General features: G+C 38.0%; 2 protein-coding genes across 7 annotated transcripts in view; one reads left to right on the forward strand and one right to left on the reverse strand.

Moving 5' to 3' along the window:
- The window catches only part of PHC3 (polyhomeotic homolog 3), a 30156-nt gene extending 6984 nt beyond the window's left edge, over positions 1 to 23172 (forward strand). For 2 of the 6 annotated variants that reach the window (XM_082767035.1, XM_082767036.1), the window contains exons 5-15: positions 326 to 484; positions 2685 to 2783; positions 6153 to 6393; positions 7851 to 8728; positions 9683 to 9833; positions 11301 to 11554; positions 12107 to 12263; positions 15157 to 15271; positions 16467 to 16617; positions 16709 to 16940; positions 20845 to 23172. In XM_082767035.1, coding sequence (XP_082623161.1) covers positions 326 to 484; positions 2685 to 2783; positions 6153 to 6393; positions 7851 to 8728; positions 9683 to 9833; positions 11301 to 11554; positions 12107 to 12263; positions 15157 to 15271; positions 16467 to 16617; positions 16709 to 16940; positions 20845 to 20999 — 2592 coding nt within the window. In that variant the 3' untranslated portion in view covers positions 21000 to 23172. Of the gene's footprint in view, positions 1 to 325; positions 485 to 2684; positions 2784 to 6152; positions 6394 to 7850; positions 8729 to 9682; positions 9834 to 11300; positions 11555 to 12106; positions 12264 to 15156; positions 15272 to 16466; positions 16618 to 16708; positions 16941 to 17094; positions 17196 to 20844 lie in introns of those variants that run through there. The other 4 variants (XR_014318106.1, XM_082767037.1, XM_082767038.1 and 1 more) reach the window with 4 other exon arrangements.
- Positions 1 to 24525, reverse strand: part of LRRIQ4 (leucine rich repeats and IQ motif containing 4) — a gene marked incomplete at both ends in the record, with an annotated part of 228139 nt that overhangs the window by 118294 nt on the left and 85320 nt on the right. The window lies entirely within an intron of this gene.

Below are 24525 nucleotides of genomic sequence, written 5' to 3' on the forward strand. Positions count from 1 at the left end.
ATTTTTCTTAAAATTTGATAAGCTCATGCTATGTGTTATGTAAATACGTATTTCTGTGAGATGTATTTTTTCAGGCTTCATAACATCGTTGTTTATATTCGTTAATGCTTATTACTGTGTACTGCTAAATATTGCTTGTGGTTCAAGAATGAAAATGTGCAGTCTTGCCAGAATCTAGTTTTGTGACGTTTGGCTCAATACATTTTTGATATCTTTACAGTTCAGAGGTTTCAACTGACCCTGCCATTTTTGTGAAAGGCTTTCTGGCTTTAGACCCTAGGATGATTGAATTTCCATGACAGAAGCAATATTTTTGTTTCCTTAGATTAACCTCTCCACCTCTCCTACACCTGCACAGATAATAAGCCGTTCACAGACCTCCAACACCACCAGCAGCAGTATTACCCAACAGACTATGTTGCTGGGGAGCACCTCGCCAACCCTGAGTGCAAGCCAGGCTCAAATGTATCTACGAGCTCAAATGGTAAGTTTGGATTGTTGTTGTTGTTGTTTTTGGGTTTTGTTCTCTCAAATTTTACTGTTCCACTTCTTATTTATTTCTAGAAATTATAAGAATTTTTCTTTTGTTTCAGGTAGCACTGAGAATTTGATTATTAATCTTTGTGTACATATCACTGAAACACTTTAGATGTCAAAGGAATGAAAGGATTGCTGTAGCTTAGTTCTGTCAAAATTTGTTCATATGTTTTTAGCCTGGTCATACTATGTTGGTAAATTGATCGAGCATGGGAAAAAAGGAAAAAGAGCATGTCTGATCTGGGTACATAAAGGGACATATTAGAGTTTATGCTCAGGGCAGTTTTTTTCCAATACATTGGTTACATTCAGAGCTCAGTCTCTTGAGGAAAATTGAATTGCGTTTAGCTAAGATTGTTCTTTAGATTACTGTCTCTAGAACATGAATTGGATATGTAGCTTTCATTCTTCTTAGATTCACGTGAAACTCATCAGGTTCTTCCCAATTCCTATTAATGCGGCATTTCCATTTCTTTATGGGCAACTCTGAAAAATCAGTATAGTGATTTTACTTTATTTAGTTTAATACTCTGTGCAGTGAGTCTTGTATGAATTGATCCTCACAGGCTGTGTGGGATTTCATAGGAATTACTGAAGTTATACGTGAACACTGAAGTTATACTCCCATGGCCCGTGGGAGTTCATGACTAGAGCTTTCTGACGTTATGTTCAACTACATGAAACAGGAAGAATCACTGTTATGCTACACCGAGAGTCAGAGGTCTGTGACTGCAGTGATGTATAAAATTAGATGCAGGCACGAGTTCTTACAGGAACTGCACCTGTGAAGCGTGTTTATGAAAGTTTTTTCTTTGTTCTTTTTCTGAGTTTTTTCTTAGGCTTGCCCAGCAATGGTGTTATGCGATGTTGAGCTCTTTCTTTGGAGACTCTTTTCTTACATGTTTATTGAAAAAGTAGTATGAATTCAAGATAAGGATTTAAAGATCAAACACCAACAATTTGACAGCAAAAGGATTTCCTGAGTCTTTGGTTTGTAAGCAAACCTAGATGCTGAAATCACCTAGTACTAGTTAACAGAAAGCCAGGAATCCATCATGTCACTGCCTTTCAATATGTGTTATCAAATTAGTGGTGGAAGCAATATGGGATGAGGTTGCTGCTTTTTATAGTAGCAATCTGTCTCAACGACATGGATTTTTGGATATGGTTTTCATATCTATTCACACTAAGTTTTCATCCAGACTCTTTACATCAAATTTCCTGCTTATTTCAATAACTGTCTTACATCCCAGTTTCGAGAGAGAAACTTACACTCTGTTAGTTTCTGTTTAGGATGATATTGCAAGATCATTTTGCCCTTCTTGGTAGCATGTCATACCTCTTTCAATCTTTCAGTGTTTCTAACATATCAAAATTAACGTTTTTCCTTCATTGTCAAGGACTTTCTGTAAGAAGGTCAACTCTCGTCTGTAGTTAGTCTATAACAATAGCCTCATCACCAGCTTGATTCACTTCTGGCTAAGTAACTTCATGTTTTCTTCGTAGCTGCTCCTTGCAGTTGACATATCTTTAAAAATAAGGGAAAGTGACTAATGGTCTCTCTGCAAAGTCTTCCATAAGACTTGCCTTTACTATACTGTCACTGCGGAAATCAATGACAATTAGGCATGCCAGTACACTGAAATTAGTAATTTGAGGTTGGTTGTGCGATACCTGTTCTTGCAATAAAACTTAATTAGCATAGTTGAAGTTGATATAACAGCCCTGTTTGTTAATGACAGATTGTAAGATACTCCAAGTTTTCTCTCTTTACAATATTGTAGAAATTGGCCAACTTTTTTGCCTTTGTTTCACTCATTTGTAATATTGGAGGGAAAGCCTTTTTTAAAATGCTTGTGTGAAAGCTAATAAGTGTGTGTGTGTGTGTATAATACATGTTTCTGAATATGTAGAACAAATATTTTACATTACCTTTTAATTTTATTTACTTAAACTACTGCAATAAATTGTTACTAGAATAAGTTCCTCTAAAAGTAAAAAAAAAAAAAAAAAAAAAAAAAGAAGCTGTGCATCACTGCATGTAACTTATGTATCACTTTAAAAGTAAAATGTTGCTTTTTTTTTTTTTTTTAACACATTTTTCAACATTTCAGTCTATTACCTGATATTTTTTTCTTGCTTAACAGCTAATTTTTACTCCTGCTACCACTGTGGCTGCTGTCCAGTCTGACATTCCTGTTGTCTCATCATCTTCCTCATCTTCCTGTCAGTCTGCAGCTACTCAGGTGAGCTTGTGTCCAGCAGAGTGTGCCAAAATTCACAAGTAAGGAAACGTCGTGCTTAAGTTTTACTTCCTTTTAAAAATTAGTAATGGGTACTGTTTCCGTACATCTTTAGTGTTTTCTGTTTACCATCATCACACGTTTAGAGGTGATCATGTTATATGTAAAACTGGGGTCCTGAATATAACGCTTCAGCTCTTCATAATCTTCTCTCTCATCTTTATTACCTTGAATAATTTCACATTATCAGCTGAACTAGTGTTGTCATTTCACTGAAACATGAAATTTGTATATGATCTGGAAAACCATATGGGACAGCACAGACCTCTACAGAATGTTAGTCACCATCTCCTGCTGTGAAAAGCAAACATTTTTCCAACAAATTTATGCTCTCATGGAAGACCTTCCCTTCTATTTTAGGGATTTATTTGAAAGACTCTGCTAATGGACTTGTTTTGGAACTGTTTGGAAATCCAAGTAAATTATGCCAGTTGAATGTTCTTTGTGCTTGTGTTTGTGGATCCCTCCAGAAGATTCCACTAGATCAGTGAGCTGCTACCTGCTTTACGAAAGTCATATTGCTTGTTGTAGGGCACGTCTGGTTCTCTGCTATAATTTCTAGTACTCTGGCAATTGGAGGTGCCAGATTTACTATTTTTACTTCTACAGATCTTCCCGAACTACTTCTGAAAAATCTGCATTGTGCTAGTTGCACCTTCTAGTTCTCTTGTGCCAAGTTTGGAAAAAGATTTCCTTCTGTAGTTACTCTTTTAACATTTCATTCTTGAGGTCATTTAGAACTCTTAAGGTTAATAAAGCCCAATTGTGGTAATTTGGTACTCCATTTTAGAGCATAACCAGTTTATTTTTAAAAGATAAGTGTGTTTGGCAGAACTTTGCAGCTAAAATGAATAAACTAGAAAATAAAAAACTTGAGAGTAGTTGCACTAATCCTAGATATGCTTTCACCATATTCCTTAATTAAGCAATTCATTAAATACAGGAATGAAAAATTGCCTTGTTGTAGGCATGGACAAGGCTTGCAGTGATAAGCAAGTCTAAAAGCTATTGGATTTGATTCCCCAGAAGCTACTGAATTTAGTTTTTAGTCAACCTTCCACATCTAACTTTTTGGCCTTCAGACAGAGAAAAAAAATTACAGACACAAAAGCTGCAAGGGAATGCATTACCATGTCATTGCTGAATCGTGAAGCAGATTGCCCCTTTGTTACACAAGAAGCTTTGTCAGTGTGCAACATGAGAAAACAAATTCCTCATTTTACCTGCTGTAGTTCTGAACTCTTTCCATATCACCTGCTGAGTACCATTAATTTAATGCTGCTGTTTTAAAGATATCCAAGTAAAATTAAGGGGGAAGGGGGAAAGGTTTTACCTTTGAGATACAGTGAGAAAGTGAAGAAATGCAAACCTCTTTATTCTCACCTCCTCGTTCTCTTTGTTGCACAATTTCATACATTATGTGGATAAGGAGGACTCTGAAAACACATCCAGAAGCTGGTAGATCTGTCCTTACTGGGGGCATTGTCCTTGTATCTTGCTGGTAGCTGCCTTCCCAGTCTGATCTAATTTACCTTTATTCTAGTACTTCCAGTAAAAGAGCAATTAGGTCTTTTATCTTCTGCTGCAGCACTTTTTTTTTTTCTTTAAAGGATTGTAGTGGAGCAAGTATTTTTTTTATAGGTGATACTGCCTAGCTAGCATAACAGCTTTGGGAATTCAGTGCAGTGCTATGTCAGGAAAATTGGTTGTATTGTTCTCATTATTGCAACAGGGTGTTAAAATGGGCAGTTAGCTTGGTCAAATTTATATGAGGAAGAACAGGAGCTGGCATTTATTCCCTGGTTGGCAAGCCTTTCTTAGCATGTTGGGCTCTTTTCTTTTTTTTTTTTTTTTTTAACCTTCTCTTTCCCTTTTTTATGAACTTTCAGCAGACCAAATGGCATGCTGAGAGAATGAGTTTAACGGGAACCTTACCTTGATTATACTGTAGGCTGGACTGTGAGACCTGGGCTTTTATTTATCACAGGGTTCTGATAAAAGGTCATGGTAAAGCCTTCCTACTGTTGCTTCTAAAATCTAAGTTGACCTTTTGCTTCCCACACTGAATAGATTCATCTTAACTGCAAAAACAAAGAGTCTGACAGCAGAGTGCTTGTGGCACTGTGGGGGTTTTCCATGACTGGGTTTATTAGGTCAAATGCTATATCCTTCATATGTTTCAGTAGCATCCCTTTCAAAAACAAGCTGGAACAGGAACTTCTTTTGAACTTTGGTCTTCAGGAGTGACGATATTAAATTTGGAGCATCTTGATTAGTGTAAGCCATTAGGCTCTCACAAACTCCAGAATAATCTCATCCCAGTTGTTTTATTTGCTCAGACATCTGCTTATTCATAGATTTTCTCCCCTGCTGCAACAGCTAGGATTGCAGTAAATGCATCATGCATGCCAGCTAGGAAACAAATGCTGTTGTTTTCAGAACAGGATTTGAGCACACCCTGTGGTAACACACTGAACAGTGGGAAGTAAAACGCCAACTAGTTCATTACACAAGTATTAACTGGAATGAGGAAGAGCATAAATAATCAAAAAGTGGATGGCAATAATTAGTCCTCTTTTTTTTCACGTAAAGTATGACATACATTAGTGCTCTGCTAGGGTATTCTTTGTCCTTGAAATAAAATTTTAGCTCAGCACGTAGGACTGGAAAGCTGGGGTCAAGATGTACAGAAGCTGGCTGCATTGTAACACACGTCAGTGAATCACTGACTAATACGCATTTCAGAAGGCTTACATTTTGTTTTATGTGACATTAGAGCTGTGGTGAAAAGGTATTGCTGTAGAAAGAAGGTACTCTCAGGTGTATTAAGACATGAATAATATACAGCAGGTTCTTGTCACTATCACTACCCAAGGCTCTGGTTTATTTTAGCCTCTGCAAACATATTCACCACTGTATTTCAGTAGGGTCTGCATAAAAATAAAATTGTGTTTAAGATGTGTTCTGTCATTCACTTTGAATTTACTATGAGAGTTAAAGGGAGAAAAAATACAAGTTTTAATTCAAATTAGTGTAATGTAATAGGAATGTAATTATCTTTTATTTTTTAAACTTCTATAAGGAAAAAAAGACTGCTGTATTTATCACTGAAGTACCTCACAATCACTGTTTTTCTGTATATTTGGTGACTTTAAGATACTTGGATATGGAGACTTTTAACTTCTCGGATATTTTGATAAGGTGGGATGAGAAGTATAACATCAAATCAGTAAAGTTAATGTTGTCTGTTTTTGTCTGGATGTCTGTCATAAATGTTTTTATGTCTTTGTTTACATTTTACCAATTTCCCAGGTTCAAAACTTGACATTGCGCAGTCAGAAGCTGGGTGTGTTGTCAAGTTCGCAGAACGGCCCACCAAAGAGCAGCAGCCAGACTCAGTCGTTGTCTCTGTGCACTAATAAACCTGTGAGCAGTACCAAGGGCAGCCAACCAGATCCCTCCGAGAGCAATAGAAAAGGTGATAGCCCAACTCCAGAGTGTCGGAGTACGCCGGTCACACGGACATCAAGCATACACCAGTTAATAACACCAGGTAGGGTGAAAATGAAGCTATAATATAAGTTATTTTAAAGTAAGTTGTGTATTATAGTTCTGTCAGGGTCCATTGCTCACTGACCAGGATCTTTTAGATCTTCCACATGAAGAGTTTAATGTTTAATACTAAATGTACTTATTTATTGATATTTGACGTTATGCAGGATTTTGATTCAGGAGAGTGATACAGCATTGTTCTGAAATCACAATGCAAACACAATGTAGCAATTGCAACATACAGCTGAATCCAGTACAAACATAATTCTCATTACTGGTAACTGTGTATGCTCACTGTCATGACATGTCATCTCCAAACAGAGTGAAGAAATATGTGGGTTGAAACCACCTCAAGCCTGTTGCTGTCTCTAAAGTCCATTTTGCTGGTTGTCTTGTCATTGAATGATTTTTTATATTAAATAATTTAAAAAATCCATTTGTAATAGTGTCCCACAATCTTAGTATTTTGTATTAAGTAACACATCAGGAAGCATGCAGTTGGTTAGATACACATTTACATTGCATGCAATGCATTTGATTTTTAGCATCATAATTTTGAAAGAGTAATGGTTACCTAGATAATTGGTCTCAATTCTGGGGATTTAGCTTGGCTTAATGGCGGCTTTTAAAGAAAGAATAAGACATGCTTGAGTTATTGAGCCCTAATGCTCGTGGAACTTGTTTCTGGAAGGAATAAAGTCCATGTTTACTAGCAGAATAAATAATAAAAAAAGGCAAGTAATTTCTCAAGTGGAAAAGGGAAGCAAGAAGAGGCTTGCACGTAGAGCAAAATATGTGTCTGCATACACTCAAATGCTCTAAGGAATTACTAGTGAGTCACTGGTTCACTTAAAGGTGATGTGATATCTCTGGAAGTTGCACTATTTTTAGATTCATACCTTTCAGTTTGTGCTTTCACATTCAGGCAAATACTTTAAATGCTTTTGCTTCATACTGAACTCTTGCTGTTTTGTTTGGAGTCTCTTATATTACCTAAATTTAACTTAGCAGTTTGGAACAAATCCTGTTATGACATGCTTATTTCTTCCATTCCAGTCTCTTTCAAAGCAAAGGTTACATCCATTTGGATGAAATCCAAATGCATGAAATTCTTAAATAAAAGAGAAGGCTGGATCAGCAATGATCTTAGAACTAGCACCAAAAAGATGTGCAGATAATCTTATATATGTATATGTATTTTCAGTATATGTAGGATGCATGGCTATGTTAATTTATTCATTGCTGCATTTGCTTTGGAAACTGGTATATTCCTTTAAATTCGCCTTGTGCACTATATGCTGTTAAATAAAATGTTTCTAAATGTGGATCCAAAGGGTTGAAAAAGTTGTGCTGGGCTTACTTTATAGTAAAAGCTTCCTTTCTTTCATTATTTCTATAATGTTCTCTGGAGCTAAGGAAATAATTGCTAATTGTCACTTTTTTTTCCTCCCTTCACAGCTTCATATTCTCCATTGCAACCTCATTCTCTGGTAAAACATCAGCAGATCCCACTTCATTCACCACCTCCAAAGATTTCGCATCATCAGCTGATACTGCAACAGCAGCAGCAAGTCCAGCCGATTGCACTTCAGACTCCTTCTGGTCAGGAGCCCCCTCCGTCACAGCACTGTCTGCCCCTCCCAAGCCACAGTCTTCCTCCGGCTCCCAGCAGCGTCCAGTCTCATTGCTCACCGATTCACATCCATCCTCCACCTCTGACGTTATCTCCCACTCCATCCCAGTCAGCTCAGCAGTCGGTAGTGGTCTCCCCTCCACCTTCTCACTCCCCTAGCCAGTCGCCCACCATAATCATTCATCCTCAAGCACTTATCCAGTCACAGGCAAACTCCCTGGTGCCAGCAGCTCTTCAGCCTGAGCAGGGTGCTGCTCAGCAAACTGCTACCAACCCAGTTCGACCAATTGCACAGCCACTTAACCTTCCGCCACATCTCCCACTTCCACCCTCCCCTGCTGTACATATAGGATCGGTAGATCCGCCCAGCTTGGTTTCCTCGGGCCAACAGATAGTGTCCTCCACACCGCACCAGCAATACTCAGCCTTGCAGTCCACACCTATCCCTCTTGCAGCTCCTCCACAGCTGTCAACATCTTCAACCCAGATTCAACAACTGCCACTGCAGTCTGTGCAGTCGTTACAAGTGCAGCCTGAAATTCTATCCCAGGGCCAGGTTTTGGTTCAAAACACTTTGGTTTCTGAGGAAGAACTTCCTGCTGCAGAAGCTTTGGTCCAGCTGCCATTTCAAACTCTTCCACCACCTCAGACTGTTGCAGTAAATCTTCAAGTGCAGCCGTCAGTACCAATTGAAACTCCGGTGGTAAGTGCTCAGAAACCCTCTAATTTTAGAATTAAACTGAGAGTGAAAAACCCTTTCTTTGATGTCATCTCTGACCACACAGAGCAAAGTCAACCAGACCTGTTAAAATATCTGTTTTCCAAAACCATTCTAGTAGTGAAAGCTGGCTTTAGAGAGACAGGTGACAGAGGTAGGTGAATACAGCAAGGTGTTTGAAAGTTATATTTTGGGGTACCAGTCTGTCAAAACAAATCTTGCTGTCTTTGCAGAACTCTCTTTCTTAATAGAGCAGTGCTGATTGCAGAAACGTTCAAAAGGGAATTGAAATCAGAATTTGTGCTGTGTACCTCGTGAATAGAGAGCCCAGTTCTTTGGCTCACAGTACGCATTCAAGCTGAATTTCACTGTGTATAATGCAGGAGATAAGGAAATCTAAATGATGGACACATCTTCCCATTAAATTATGCCACTCATGAACTGGGGACTCCACTGTACTTTGAAATTACTTCAAATACAGCTTTGCTTTTTCTTTGTTATGGGGACATGGGACAGTCAGGCCAATGAAATATTGCAGTCCTTCATCCCTGACTTATGTAAAGAATCCGGTCTACCAAAAGATTAAGGAAGATGGTGTGCTCTGTATTTTTAATTCATGTTGAGGTAATGATAATCCCAATTCTCTGATATTTCATGTAAAAATTGGACAAAATAATAGAACTCAGTTATACTTTTGAGAAGGTAATATTTTACATCCTGATCTGCTAAGCTAGCTGTCAGTTATTAATGTAAATTCACTTTTGTAATTTTTAGGAAAATACCTTATAACCTTTTCAATAATGCTTTTGATAGTCTTGGCATTCACTCCTGAGGAACTCAGTTTGACTACACTGCTGCGTAAGATAGAAAACAATTTGCATAGAAAACAATTATTATGCTAGACTGGAAATCATTAAAGCAGTAGTTTGTTGAATGCAGATTTACCAGGTGGAGAATGTATGTGAAGAAGAGATGCCTGAGGAATCTGATTGTGTCAATATGGTTAGGACACCGACACCACCGACTTTGTCCCCGCCAGCCATAACCTTGGGGAACGGAGAGGCACTTAATTCAGAAGAGCCTTTATCAGGTGAGAACAGATGTAAAACTAAAGTAGCTGCTCTGCTTAGGAACTAGCTAGTGATGTTTTAAAGCAAAAATGTCAGATTTTCATCTTCTTTATACTTTGAGATTATAATTTTTTAAGTAAAGAAACTCTATAAAGCATGCTAGAAACACTTGTGATAGAATGAATTATTCAATCCCAAAGGTGTAACTGTATATGTATTTGGATAATGTAGTACAAAAACAGCTTTTCAGCTCTTTAATGTATACTTTTATAATACTAAAATCTTAACAGGAGCATCAGTCTCCAGGTACTCTGTAAGTGATAGCTGGCTGATTTGGTATGAAGCTTGATTTCACAGAATCAGGATCAACAATTAGAAGGAGCTGTCAGAATGGTTGCTTACATGATATGATTCTTTTTTGATATGCACAGTATGAGCAGTTGTATTGCAAAAGCTACTAATGAACATTTTTCCCAGAGAGCTGTAAAAAAATATACCTGCCTATATCAATTTTTGTGCTGCAAATTAATGTTAACTTCCCCTGATGTGCTGAATATACTGATTTCTGCTGAAGCTACAAAGACAGGATGCTTCACAGATCAGTTATGAATGTTCAGCTTGTTCTGTGCTGATCAGTTCCTGGAATAAATGAGAAAGAGAAGAGGACAAAATATTCTTCCTATTCTTTGTAAATAAAACATGGTAACTGATGTTTGGATCAGATAGGATGTTTACTAGAGCTAAAAGCCAACACTGTCCAAAATGAAGTACAAGTACTCTTTCCATGCCTGAAGAAGTAGATTCCTGTGTAAGTTATGAGCTTGCCTGTATTTCCAAAGTATTTTTCAGAAAATTGAGTTTTCAGCAGAAAGTTGTGAGTATCAATGGCACTGTGTATATCTGCATGTGTGTATATGCACACACGTATATATGTGTAATAATGAATGTATGTAACATCTTTCAGAACACCAGGAGGGACAACCTTCCCAAATTTGGGTTCTGATTCCCAGGTTTCTATACCTACAGCTGATATTGTGTGTTTTTGTGGCACCTGATGTGACAATCATTAGCAAGATTAGCAATGCTCAGAGCAACCCTGAAAATATTTTCTCTTTAAAAAATGCCTCAGCAGTTTTGTTTTGAGAATCACATGTTTGAATAGAGTGGTTTCTGGTTTTGTCTCGTGGATTTGGGATCTGTATAGGAAGTCACTTTTTTCAAATGTTTTCTCATGGCCAACTGTGGTTATAGTTAATCAGTACTTAGTAAAGGAAAATGATACTTGAGAATTGTTTGGTTGTGGACTAGTCTGTCAAGGAAAATCATCTGGTTTTGAAGGTAAAGTCTATAGACTATAGAGAAAAGCCTGTGTTACAGGATCATACATACAAAGCTGGGTGTGTGTGTTTGTCGTTTCTACTTTCTAGAATTCTAAGCGAATGTTTGGACATAAGTCACAAAAATATAACATACCTTATGTTTTTCAGACCATGTGGGAATACCTTCAGTGACATCATCAGTCAGTGCCTCAGTAATTAAATCTCCATCCGATCCTTCGCATGCTTCTATTCCACCACCACCTCTTTTGCTTCCAGCAGCAACAACAAGGAGTAACAGCACATCAATGCCCAATAGCATTCCTAGTCTAGAAAATAAACCTCCACAGGCTATCGTTAAACCACAAATCCTGACCCATGTTATTGAAGGCTTTGTGATTCAGGAGGGGTTGGAGCCGTTCCCTGTAAGTATAAAAGTTGCTTCAAAAGTTTTGCTACTAATTCTTAAAACAAACCATTCTTAAAGATGATGCTGTTTATTTCTAATAGCTAATAATAATAATTCAAGGTCATTAAACCTTGAATACATTTTCAAATGTTGGAGTTGACCTTTTTTCCCTGTTTGGTAACCTGTTTCTTAACAGCACTTCAGTATACTTGTCTTATTTAATCTGAATTTGTGCTGCTGTTTTGCTTGCCAGTATCACTGGATGACAAGATACGAAATGAAACAGAGACACAGCTGAGTAGGCAGGCTATCCAGAGATAACAACAGTTATTTTAGGCTAACATTTACACTAACTTTGTTTTACACTTGTCTCCTAGATACCTCAATTTAAGCAATAATTTAAACCTCTGTGATGAGTCTTTGTATACAGTAATACTTTCATGTCAAAAACTTTGTTCTTTAAAACACCAGCAACCCCCTTACTGAGCTTTGTGTGATTAGTCACAAATACTGTTTCCAGTCATTCATTCTTCAGTTAACCATTGTTGCTTTGCTTTTATTGCAATAGGTAAGTCGTTCATCTTTGCTGGTAGAACAGCCTGCAGAAAAAAGATTGCTAGTGGAGGGTCAAATCATGAGTGTTATGTGTGTTGAATCAGACTTGCAGAATACAAAACATGCAGACAACTCATCGGACACAGAGATAGAGGATATGATTGCAGAAGGTTTGTAGTTTTTGTTTAATTATCCATTTTTCCCTTCTGGTCTGTATGTATTACAGAATCCCATCCTGTCTGTACATCTGGAATCTTCCTCCAGTCTTTACACTATCTCTAAAGATACTGTTTTCAAATGTTTATAACTAGCTATACATAATGACAGAAATTGCTGTGGGTGCACACAAATGTCAAGAAAACGTGTACTGTCCTGCTTAGAATACAGTGGTCTCTAACACAACTCATGAGCTAAAACCATCAAATTTCCTCACGCAGTGACAGAAGCACTCATCATCACGTTTTTTGTTTTTTGTAGCTTGTTGTTTTTTTTTTGTTTTGTTTTTTGGAATGTGGAAATCAAGTGTGTTAGGTCTTTTAGGTTGCAATAGTCAGTTTGTTAGAGTAGATCTTAGTTCAGTTTTGGTTTCAGAAGCATTCCCTAAGAACCTTTCAGCATTAACACTGTGCTGTTTCTCAGATGTCAAACAGCTTGTCTGTTGTTTCATGCAATTATTCAAACATTCATGCTTTTGCTTTCAGTTATCATTCCTGGAAGCTGGTATTAGGCTTATGTTCGCAATTGGCAACTACTCATTAGACAAACAAGGAAATATCCAGTATTGGGAGGGAGCCACATACGCAGAAGTCAATCAAAGGAGATTTTCTGATGCTAAACCGAGATATAGATTGCATTTACAGGGTAGAAACACCTAAAATGCTGAAGAGAAGGCCTTTAATCAATTTTCACTTTCATCTGTAGTCACTTTATTCCACGTGACCTGGTTTGTGCATTTTTTTTTTAATAGAAAGGATGATTTATTTGAAGGATGGCTCTCTAGTGTGTATTTAACTTAATTTTCAAAGTTGGTCAGGTTTGGTAGGCTTCCAGCTTCCAGTCTCTACTTCATGCATGATACCAACTTAAGCTGGCAACTTATAACGTGGTCAGTCTGACACTGCGTAAGTTTTTGTTGACTTCAGTTTATGCCTTTGAATCCTGATACATCAGATATGTTATTCAAATAACTATTTCAGCCTTTTCAACTTTGCATTAGTGCTGTTTTATTTATCACCTTATCAGCACACTAGTTAGTGAGGTAATATCACTACAACAATTTTAACATTCAAATCTCTTAATTAAACCTTGATATGTGTTTGTGTTAGCTGGCATTAGAGCTTAACAAAGAGTTTTGAACAAAAAGCTAGTCTGCAATATTTGCAATGAGTTGTGTAAAATTAAAAATATGAATGTAGAAGACGAATAGCAAGAAGGAAAGTATATGAAACCGATTCAGGTAAATAAGAAATGCAGAAGAAATGGATGTGTGTTTTGCTCACTGATTTTTTTAAATAAATGTTTTGTCCATGATTGCAGCCATGTGGCATGCGGTTCTTTTGCTTATGTGAATGAACACAAAATGTTACACTTCGGTTTGTGCCAGTTTTGCTCCTAATGATGTGTTTCACAGATGGTGCATGGGGATAAGTTTGGGTGTTTTGTTTTGTTTTTGTATGCCAAAAGGCAAGTTGGTTTGCAGAGATGGTGGCGTTCTTCTGAATTATGTACAAACCATGCTCTACCCACAACATTCTCTTCCAGCAGAATAGGGTGTAGACATTCAGCATGTGACAAATGCTGCCTTCTTACCTTGCACTGCCTTCTGGGCTTTTCTACATCTTTCACTGATGCTTCTCCCCTTGTACTCGGCTCTCCCCCTGTACTCGGCTCTGGTGAGGCCGCACCTCGAGTACTGTGTTCAGTTTTGGGCCCCTCGCTACAAGAAGGACATCGAGGTGCTTGAGTGGGTGCAGAGAAGGGCGACGAAGCTGGTGAGGGGCCTGGAGAACAAGTCCTACGAGGAGCGGCTGAGGGAGCTGGGCTTGTTCAGCCTGGAGAAGAGGAGGCTCAGGGGCGACCTTATCGCTCTTTTTAGGTACCTCAAGGGAGGCTGTAGCGAGGTGGGGGTTGGTCTATTCTCCCACGTGCCTGGTGACAGGACAAGGGGAATGGGCTAAAGTTGCACCAGGGGTGTTTTAGGTTGGATATTAGAAGAACTTCTTTACTGAAAGGGTTGTGAGGCATTGGAATGGGCTGCCCGGGGAAGTGGTGGAGTCACCATCCCTGGAGGTCTTTAAGAGACATTTAGATGTAGAGCTTAGGGATATGGTTTAGCAGAGGACTGGTTAGTGTTAGGTCAGAGGTTGGACTAGGTGATCTTGGAGGTCTCTTCCAACCTAGACAATTCTGTGATTCTGTGTTTCTTTCAGCTGTTGTTTGAGTTCTTCATGGGGAACAGGAAAAGTGCTTCCTATCTCACCAATGTCATTAAAAATACTGCGTAACAATAGACTACAAATTGGTAGACGCTATAATCCTTTTCTTCTTATATGCACATTATCTTTTTAATAGATAAGATTCAATGTCTTATTTGCTTTCACAAGTTCTCCTTTTGGTTGTAGCTGTTGCTTATTCAAAGGAAGTATTTACAACTTTAATGTAAATGTACAACTTTATTTCATTACAGGAGAGCTTGAATCTGGAACATAAAGTGCCCGGTTCTCTTAGCGACCTCTTTATAAGCAATTTGTAGGACTGTGACTATTTTTTTTTTAGTTGATTGCTATATTTGAGGGCATACCTGCTCATGGATGGTTTGCAATGTAACAAAAAAGCTGACTAAGTTCCATGAATAATTTCATTCATCATTCAGTTCACTAAAGTTTTTTAACATGGAGAGTAAAATCTATGATTTTCTTAGTTAGGCATAATTTTCTGTTAATTAAAGTATTTCATGACATGTATTAAATATTTGAAAGTCTTCTACCTGCCTGCTAAAGAGATGAGGAACTTAAACAATTTTTTTCATTGAAACTAACCTTTGTGCCTCACTCCTTCCTTTAGAGGGACTGGATGAAATTGAAAATGATCTTCTGAAGTGTGAATTTTGTGGGAAAATGGGATATTCTAACAAGTTTCTGCGGTCAAAACGATTCTGCTCTACATCCTGTGCCAAAAGGTACTCTCCTCTAGTTATTGCCTAGTGTTACCTGATTATTGGAGTAGCCCCCAAGTACTGTCTGATGTTGAAAAATAAAGAAGCAGTGAAAAATGTTTGCTTTCTGTCCAAATTTGCAGGCTATATCAGTACAAAGGACTATGGTGGATTGATTTATTTCAAGACAGTCCTTCAGTTATATTATAGAACTCTTTCAGAGGAAGCCATGAATGCTGTTGGACTTAAAGGAATGCTGATGGGTATCCATTAAAAGTTAGAAAGTGTTTGGAAATTGGTGCAGAAGTCTGTGGGTCGTAGATAACTATATTTGTCATATTCTGATTGTCTTCCCCTTGAAAAAAAAAATCATGATTTGCATAGAGCAGATTAGACATAGTTAAACCGTAAGTTTAGTGTTTTCTAAAGCTTCTCCTTAATTGAAAATATTAAATGCTGCTCTTTGCTTGGCAAAGGAAAATAACTGCTGGTTTCTGTTTCTCTTTGGGTTTAGTACACTTTTTTATTTTGTTTTGGTTTAGAGGAACAAGTCACAATCAACACTTGAATGTAAAATCTTCCATTGTTACAGCTGGAAAATTGATATTTAATCCCAAATATTTTAGAAATGGGGAATAGTTTTTAGGTGCCACTTAGTTGGTTTTTTTCCTCATCAGTGTACCTTGAAACCCCCTTTCTCTTATGTCTTCTGTTTTTTTCATCCCCAGCCTGAGACATTCCTGCTTTACGTAGTGGGAATGTATATGTTTTATTTGGTAGCTGCTGGGAAACTTTTAGTGAAATAATATTCAGAAGGTAACTGGCCCTTCTTTCGTCCTCCTTTGCCTGGGTATCAGCTAGGTAAAGAAAATGGAAGCAAAAGATGTAATATGACATTAAGCTTTTAGAGGATGTTTAAGAGAAGTAGGATTGTAGTATGTGATAAAATCCAAAGCTGTTTTTTATCTTGGAATTTTTTTTAGAGCAGGAAAGATGGACATCTTCCAGGGATGATCTAGATGTACTTGCCTCCCTTCAAGACAAGTGGTTTAGAGTACATGGCCTTTGAGATACCTTTCTCTCTTATATTTGTGACACCAGTTGTTGTCTTTAATTAGGCAGCGTTTCTGTAGACAACAATGTCGTTTTATTGCTAAGTTGATTGAATTCAGTCCAAAAAGCTATTAGTGCATTATTTGAATATATCTTACTTCTTTAGGCACAGCCTTAGTTGCACTAAGAAATTTGGGCTGTTTACATCAGACAAGACCAATCGTTGGAATCGGAAATCAGATAGCCAAAGTCTTGGGCGACGCGGGCGTCGACCGAGTGGCCCTGATGGGGCGTCACGAGATCATTTTCTTAGACAGGTCTGTGGAATATTTGCTTAAAACTATGACATTGTTTGGGGAATTACAAATAAAATATAATACTGCAGTGTATTTGTGCGATGTTTTCCAGCTTCCAGTTACTTACCCATCCGCAGAAGAAGATCTGGCTTCTCACGAAGATGCTGTGCCAGCTGCCATGACCACGCGTCTGCGAAGACAGAGTGAAAGAGAGAGGGAGCGTGAACTTAGGGAACTAAGAATTAGGAAAATGCCAGAGAGCATTGACTTGTTACCAGTGGTGCAAGCAGACCCATCAGTATGGACTGTTGACGAAGTTTGGGCCTTTATACATTCTTTGCCTGGTATGTAACGTGCGAGAACTTGTTCCACATTTTTAACAGCAAAGCTCTTTGCTTTTTAGCATCACTCTGAGGAGGAGATGGTGTGGTAACAGCACGAGTGTACATGGTGATAGAGACTGGAATGTGATTTGTTTCCTCTCGCTTGTTCCTTCAGCACAAATCCCATGTTGATAGAACTAGTCCCACTTCTGCTGTTGCACCCCAGCTGATGGAGACTAGAGGTGTTCTTCCCTTCAGTCTGATTTCTCTCAAGAGGTCAGTAGAGAGATCAGACACACTTCTCCTTTACATTTCTTTCTTCACTTCCCTCCTTAGTTACTGCTTATTCAGTAGAAAAAGCGAGAAGGGAGTTCTTTCCATTTACGCAAGTGAAAATTTTGAGAGGCTTAGCATGATATAAATCACTAAAAAAAGAGTAACCTGGTCTCTTCTGTAAAGCTCAATTTTGTTTTACATAGCTCTGCACAGTAACTGGAATAGAGAACTCCATATATAGATTACACACTCTTAGGTTAGAAGACACAGCAAAGGTAGTACCCAAGTCTGTTTGCAGAAAAACATCTTTTCTCCTTGTTTGCACACCTTTTCCTTAGCTCAGTTTTCATGCTTGCCTTTATGTCATCTTCAGGCTATTTGACATTTATTTGTTTGTTATTTCCTGATTATCATAAGCTTTAAAGTTTTACTCCCCTCTTTTTCCCAGGGATGCCAATCTATCTAATCAGATACCATCATTCCTCCAGGTAACAAGGCAGGTCTCCATGACAACAGCCATATAAGAATTTGTTGTTTATCCATGTAACTCACATGACTAAACAGTGAACCCTGGCTTAGGTTTGTTCCTAGTTTTCACCTCTTTGCTGGAATGCTAAAGCATTTTGCTCTGTATCCCATTAGACTAATAACCTGTAAGGAATGTGTCCTTGGTGAGTCATATGCATGAGTTTTGCCAGCTAATGTTTTATATAATCAATCAGGCAGAAAATGAATTAGGGGTGTTTTACATCAAGGGTGACTTTCGCTGATCTACCTTTCTTCTGATGGTTTATAAATTGCAATTAAATTGCATCATCTGCTTCTGGGAACTTCCAGTGATGCCTGTAAAAACAAACAAAGCTTCTTAGATTTAAGACATGGTCTTTCAAGTTTCTGTACTTCACCTGTGTTGCTGGAATGTGATTATATCACTACTGTTTTGATTTACTGTCTTTATAGATTTGAAGCTTCAGTTAACTGAATAACTCCCTGATCGTAGAATCTGTAAGAGAATAAAAGATAGTTCCTGTTCTAAAAAAAATAAAATACTTCAAGTGCCATATGAACACAGTTCGTTTACAAGTGTGACAACAAATATTGTCCTTAAAACATGATTTCTACTTTGAAACCATTACTTGTAGAGTATGTTCCCAGCTGCTGGATCTGTTTTTTATTCATTCTATAAATGAGTTGATCTTTGAATTTAAACAAACTTTATATTATTATGTATTCAATGAAAATTTATTACAATCACTCATTTCTATTCACATTAAGATCTAGTTCCTCATTTATTTATTTATTTTAAGTTCAATAGATAGCTAAAATGATATTCACAACCTGCCAGAATTTTTATTACATATTTGCATCTGTATTTTTGGCATTTTTTTTCTGTTCAATACATTCTCAAACCAGTCTTAAAGAAGTACTTAAAGAAATACTTAAAGAAATACTTTTTCGTATGCTGTCAGAATTGAATAATTCAAGAAATAATGACTATAATTGTTTTTTTGTTATGCTATTTTTCAATATGTACTTGGTGCAGGCCATGCAGACCATTTGCCATGTTGCAGAAAGCAGTGATTTGTGTCTTCTGTACTTTATAAGCAGTAGGGACACCTGATTTAATTTACTGCCCTTTTTTCTTCAGTCTGTAAGCTAAGATCTAACTGTAGAGTAAAGCTTTCTTGTCAGGCTCTTTCTGAATTTCTCCAGAGTTTTGGAAGAGACAGCAACAGTTTAATCTGCAAAGTTGTTCCTCTTTTCTTTCTTCAGTTTCCCGGTTAATAGTCTTTTACTCGCCTGACATCCTTTTTTTTTTCTTTTTTTCTTTTAAAGCTATTGCACAACAACCAATTGTGAAAGCACTTAAGAATACCCAAATTTGGCTGTGTGAGGGAACTGAAATAGATTCAACTTCCATCTTTTGCTTTTCCAAAATGATTTTGAGAAAGGCTGTGGGTTTTTTATTAAGAAAGGCAAATTCATAAAGCAAATCCTGGTTAAAGAAAAAGCCTCCAACAATAACTAATAAGCTATTGTCATAGGACCACTTTTGCTGCTAAATATACACACTTATCTTGTTCTATCAGATTCTTTGTAAGTGCTGTGGTCTGACAACCACCAAGTTCAGATCTGAAGTCAGACATACAGTGAGGGATATCGCACAGAAACACTTAGTGCTCAGCTTACGGAATCTTTGTGGGTTGTCAATACATAAATAAGAACCTTTATAATGATATTAGAGCTGTTAATACCTATTGAGACTGGTCAGTTGTCCAAGATTTTTTCTTCATGTTACTGGCAGCATTACCTTCATTTTGTAGCTGGAATTGGCTGAACCATTCCAGGTGTTCTCTGACAACTCTGAGCTCCTGAACAATGTTCTCATACTGATTGCGTTAGTTTGTAGCTGGACTGGACTGTAGCAGAAATATTAGAAGTAAATGTTATGGAATACATGCAGGTACTAAAACATTCTGATGCTTCTCTGTTTTAGTAGCTGTCTAAATACTGTCTGTGACAAACTAATTTCACTTTCTTTTTACCACTCTAATTTCTTGTTACCCTAAGTAATGCCCAAGAAGAGGGTGTTGTCATGTATTAAAGGTGTGTTGGTGTAAATGCTATGCAAAACAGTCCTCACTCCTGGTTAAAAGTTAGTCAGTAGCTAAAAAACAGATGTTTTCCTTTTGGTATTGTAGTTTATTGATTCCTTTCTCTTAGGAGACCTTTTTCTTCTTACGTTGTCTTTTTATTCTTGCCCTTTCCATAATAAAGAGGCAGCCAATTGTTATATGTGGTCTAGTTAATATAATGGTTAGGGGAAAAAAAAGGGGGGGGGGGCAAAAAAAACAAACCTGTGCTTTATACTATGTGAAAAGCAGACCTTTTCCAGACATCCCTTGAGCAACCTTTTGTTTCCATAGCATTCTTCAGCAGAAAGGGGCCTTCAGTTACTTTGGACCGTCTAATCCATGAAGAGTCCCGTTTCTGATGTTGTAAACCTCTGTGATCTGAGCCCATCATGTTAGTTCATGTTCAGAAAAAGAGTTTATCATTTAAAGAAAAAATCCAATCAATTTAAAGTTGCACGTAATGATAAATGATGATAAACTGCTGATAAATGTACCAGTGAGACAGTCATGCTAAAGCCCACAAATAGCATTTCTGTTTGCTTAACCCAGCGATGGTAAGGTATGGGTGGAATTAACACCTTGTGCAAATCGCAGGTAAGTGAATTTTCTCGTTGAGTTCTAGCTAACACTAGAATATGCACATTGTGTCTAGAGGGAACCTACTTGAATTATGCTTGAATGATGGCTGCTTTTGTGGTATTTTGCAAGTGTCTATCGATTAGGAGATCAGGGCAGTTGTTTGTTTATATGAAATGAGAAAATTGTCTGTGCGAGGACTCGAAATTTCCAATAAGTAATTCATCAATAGTTATGGTGTAAATGTAGTAAAAATGACTTTCAGATTATCTCAGAAGTTCCCATCATTACTGAACTCTTTCACATACTGTAGGTTTCACAAGCTAAAGGGGCAAGCATTAGGAATTGTGTAACTAAAAATCTCTAGTATGGACAGCCATTGCACCTAGGGATGTACATTTCTAACACAGTAATTCTTTTTTTTCCATTGCCTTTAGGTTGTCAAGATATTGCAGATGAATTTAGAGCACAAGAAATTGATGGACAAGCTCTCCTCTTGTTGAAGGAGGATCACCTTATGAGTGCAATGAATATAAAGCTTGGACCTGCATTAAAAATCTGCGCACGCATCAATTCATTGAAAGAATCGTAGGGCATGAACATGAAGGTTTAAACAACAGTTTCTCTATGACAAAACCAGCAGTAATATGCCAACATCTTCACCATGGCATGAGTGTTACTGTGATGTTTTGTTAAATATACGGAGTTTTTCCCACATAGACTTAAAAGTATTCCTCTGATTATACCATGTAGTCCTATAGTTTCCAGCAATTTAAAAGTTCATGGTAAAGCCTGAATAATACTTTGACTTAAAGTGGGAGCTCATGGAAAAACATAAAGTGAAATATGCTGTGATAGTTGAAATATTCACCAATATGTACTTTATCTTGTAATTTTAAGATTAACACCCCAGCACCCCCCCTAATCTGAACACCATTTAGATTGTGTTACTCTATTCTGAAGGATGACTTTTCCCACATACAGCAGTTTTTGGACTGAAATCACAGAAGTGTCCACAGACCCTGTGGAAGCACTGAAAACAGTAAAATGCTATGCATTTAGTTGTGCTCTCTGAATTTCTTTTAGTCTGGAGCAAATTGTTTGTATGGGGTAGGTTGGCAGCCCGTTTTCCTTGTGTAGGCTTACTCTCATCTCCGCTGCTGTAGTATATTCTTTAAGTCTGGAAATACTTTAAGCCATGTAGGCATCTCATCAAAGTCCTCATTATCAGGCTACTGAAATGCAATGGCATGACATTTTTGCCAGTGGTAACTGAAGCACATAAGTTACTTTACTCTTTGTATGCTGCTATGCACTAAGAGGGCATTAAGTTGTTCGGTTTCCAGTTTTGCGTGCTGCTAGTTAAACTAGACCAGCAGTTCCCAAATGAGGATTCAAAATGGATCCTGAGAAAGCGTGAGCACATTCAGGGTTCAGGATCCCAAACGCCTAGGCGTGAGGGGTTGAAAACTGCAGCCAGAACTAGCTCATGTTGAGAGAAGTGTACCCTAAAGACTGGAGGTAAAGAGAAGGGGTAGCGTAGCTCAGACCCTCTTTTTCCTCTTACCACTTCCTTTTCTAACTTGTCTTTCCCTGTAGTGCATTCCCATTGCCTCACTGGAAGCTTCCAAGAACCATATTTTGTCTGCTGGCTAGTGTGAGCTGGGCTTGCAGTAGTCCAAGGAAGGAGCCCAGTGAGGTCCCTGCAGAGCTCGGTGCAGGAACAGCTGCCACAGCAGTGGAAGGAGCCTGGAGCTGTAGGTGAGCAGGAGGAGCGCCCCTGCTAGGCAGCTCTGGCAGAAATCCCTGCAGGCCCTGCTTTGAGCCTGTGGCAGGAGATTTTGGCTTGGATGCTGCAGAGTGGCAGTGGGATTAGTCTCCCTCGATGGTCACTCTTTCACTCTCTGTGCAGCACAGATACGTTTTCCCACTTACTGACACCCTCAGAAGCTACCCGGGCTCTGAGGCAGCAGCACCTTCTCGATCTTTGCTTCCCCATCACACGTGTTTGGATGTTTGTGGATGTATTTTGTACCTTTTGTTCCTTCCCTTTTGCAGCTCCTCTCCCCTTATGGACAGGCCTAGATCTCTAAGCTCTCGTGTAGGGAAAGAAGGGCACGTGAGCTGATAGTTGCTGTGTATATTTGAATTAAATGTGTGTCTACAAATAATGTATTTTGTATTTTATGCAAAGTAATGCATAATATATGATTGTGTAGGGAAATATTCAGGGGGACTGTAAAGTATCCCTAAAAAGAAGAGGAACTGATCTAATGTTTGAGAACTGCTGAACTAGGTCAAAAGAAGTCAATGCACATACACTGGCTGAAAGGAAGGGTTATGACAGGTAGAATAATATGTATATTAGTTAACTGACCTTAAAGAGTCGGTTGAGATTACAGAAAAAGTTGTGCTTCATTTTCCTTTAATTAGGCTATTGTGTTCTTTCTATTAAGAGGCTTTCTACCATTATCTTCTAGAGATCAACATTAGAACCATTGCTTTTAATTACAACTGCTTGAGCTTTCTAATAGCAGATGTTATTAATATTTTTATCAACCACTGAAAACTCCAAGTTAGGACAACCCATTGCTGTTACGTGCTAGTAAGTGGTGAGAGCCCTAATCCGAATGGCACCAAAGGCTTTTAAGAATTAATTGATGTCTGGGTTTATTTTGGAGGGAAGTTGCTAAGCACTTTCTAATTTTTTTATTTTTTTTTTCTGTCTTCAGTTACTGTTGTCAAATAAATTTAATTGAAGGTTCGATGTTTGGCAGTGTTCATTTGAAAGATACTCAAGTGATGAAGACAGGTTCCCATCTGTAGCATTTCTGTAAGATACCCCGTGTAGTATATCTGTAACATATGTTCTAAAGAGTATGTTCTGTTTTGATGAGCTAACTGAAGACTAAAGATATCTTAGATATTTATCCTTTGGCTTTTGTCTTAAAGTTTTATTATTTTTATACAGAAATTTCACTGGCTAACTTTTAACCTGTTTTCTGATTGTACTGTTCTTGGGCAATGTAAAAAGTAGGTGTACTTACATGTGAATTGATAATGGCTTAAGGCATATTTAGAAATGTGGGCTGATGTTGTGAGTCCTATTTAGACCTGCAGTTAATCAATGTTCTGTGCATGAGAATTTCACGGTTGTTTTCATTTTGTTTTATGAGACAGCTTTCAGGAGAACCTCTACGGCTAGCGTTTATATACAACCCTGACTAATCACTGACAGATGCCAGGAGCTCAGAGGAGACGTGCATTTGTCATGTCTGCTCTGGTTCTCTTGTTACACTACATTTTCTGTGGTTTTGGAGGAGCCGCGGATAGTGAGTTATGCTTTAAATATTCATAAATGCAGCAACTAAGAATGCGGGCCTTACTCTTACTGAAAGTTTTTTCTTCTTCAACTCTTTTGTCATTAACTTTCAAGTGTAGCTAAAGTCTATTTCAGAAGCTTTTGAATTTACTCAAAAAAGATATGTATACTTGGAACAATATTCCTCCAGAACAATTTTGCATATTGGTCATTTCTGTTTTGGTTTAGGTCAGTGAGGTTTTCCCAGGCTTATGCTACCTATTTCCCTTGGCTTTCCTCACAGATTAAGCCAGACCCTCTTTCAGAAGAGGAAGTCTTGCTGAATTTAATTGATGTTAATTTTTTTTAACAGTTGCTCCACTGGATGTGTCTACCAGAAACCCTTTCCTTTAGATTTATTTCATGGGATTTTGTACTCTGCGTTCAGCTTGCTGCTATTGTGGGCTATATCTCAGTAATGCCTGCAAGATTTCAATTCTTGTAGAAAGGAAGGCAGGACACTGTAGGATCTTAGCTTAAAAGGGAGTTGTGTTGGATGGCTTTCTCCCTTCCTTTTTCTCCACTGGCTTCTACCTTACTCCTGAATGCAAAGTGCAGCATTAGCTCAGGGCATCCTCTCACAGAGCCCTGAGCTTAATGTGACTGTGGAGATTTCTTCCAACAGAGCTATAACTATTACACTTGTCTCAGCTCAGAGTTTATTTTGCATTTTAAAGAAATGCCCCTGAATGGTCAAAATGGGTGCGTAATTACATTCCCCTAAATGATCTGGCTCTTAGCACTGAGTGCCCATGCT

Source organism: Aythya marila (assembly GCF_965140915.1).
Source record: "Aythya marila genome assembly, chromosome: 9".
In the NCBI taxonomy this organism is placed as follows: domain Eukaryota; kingdom Metazoa; phylum Chordata; class Aves; order Anseriformes; family Anatidae; genus Aythya; species Aythya marila.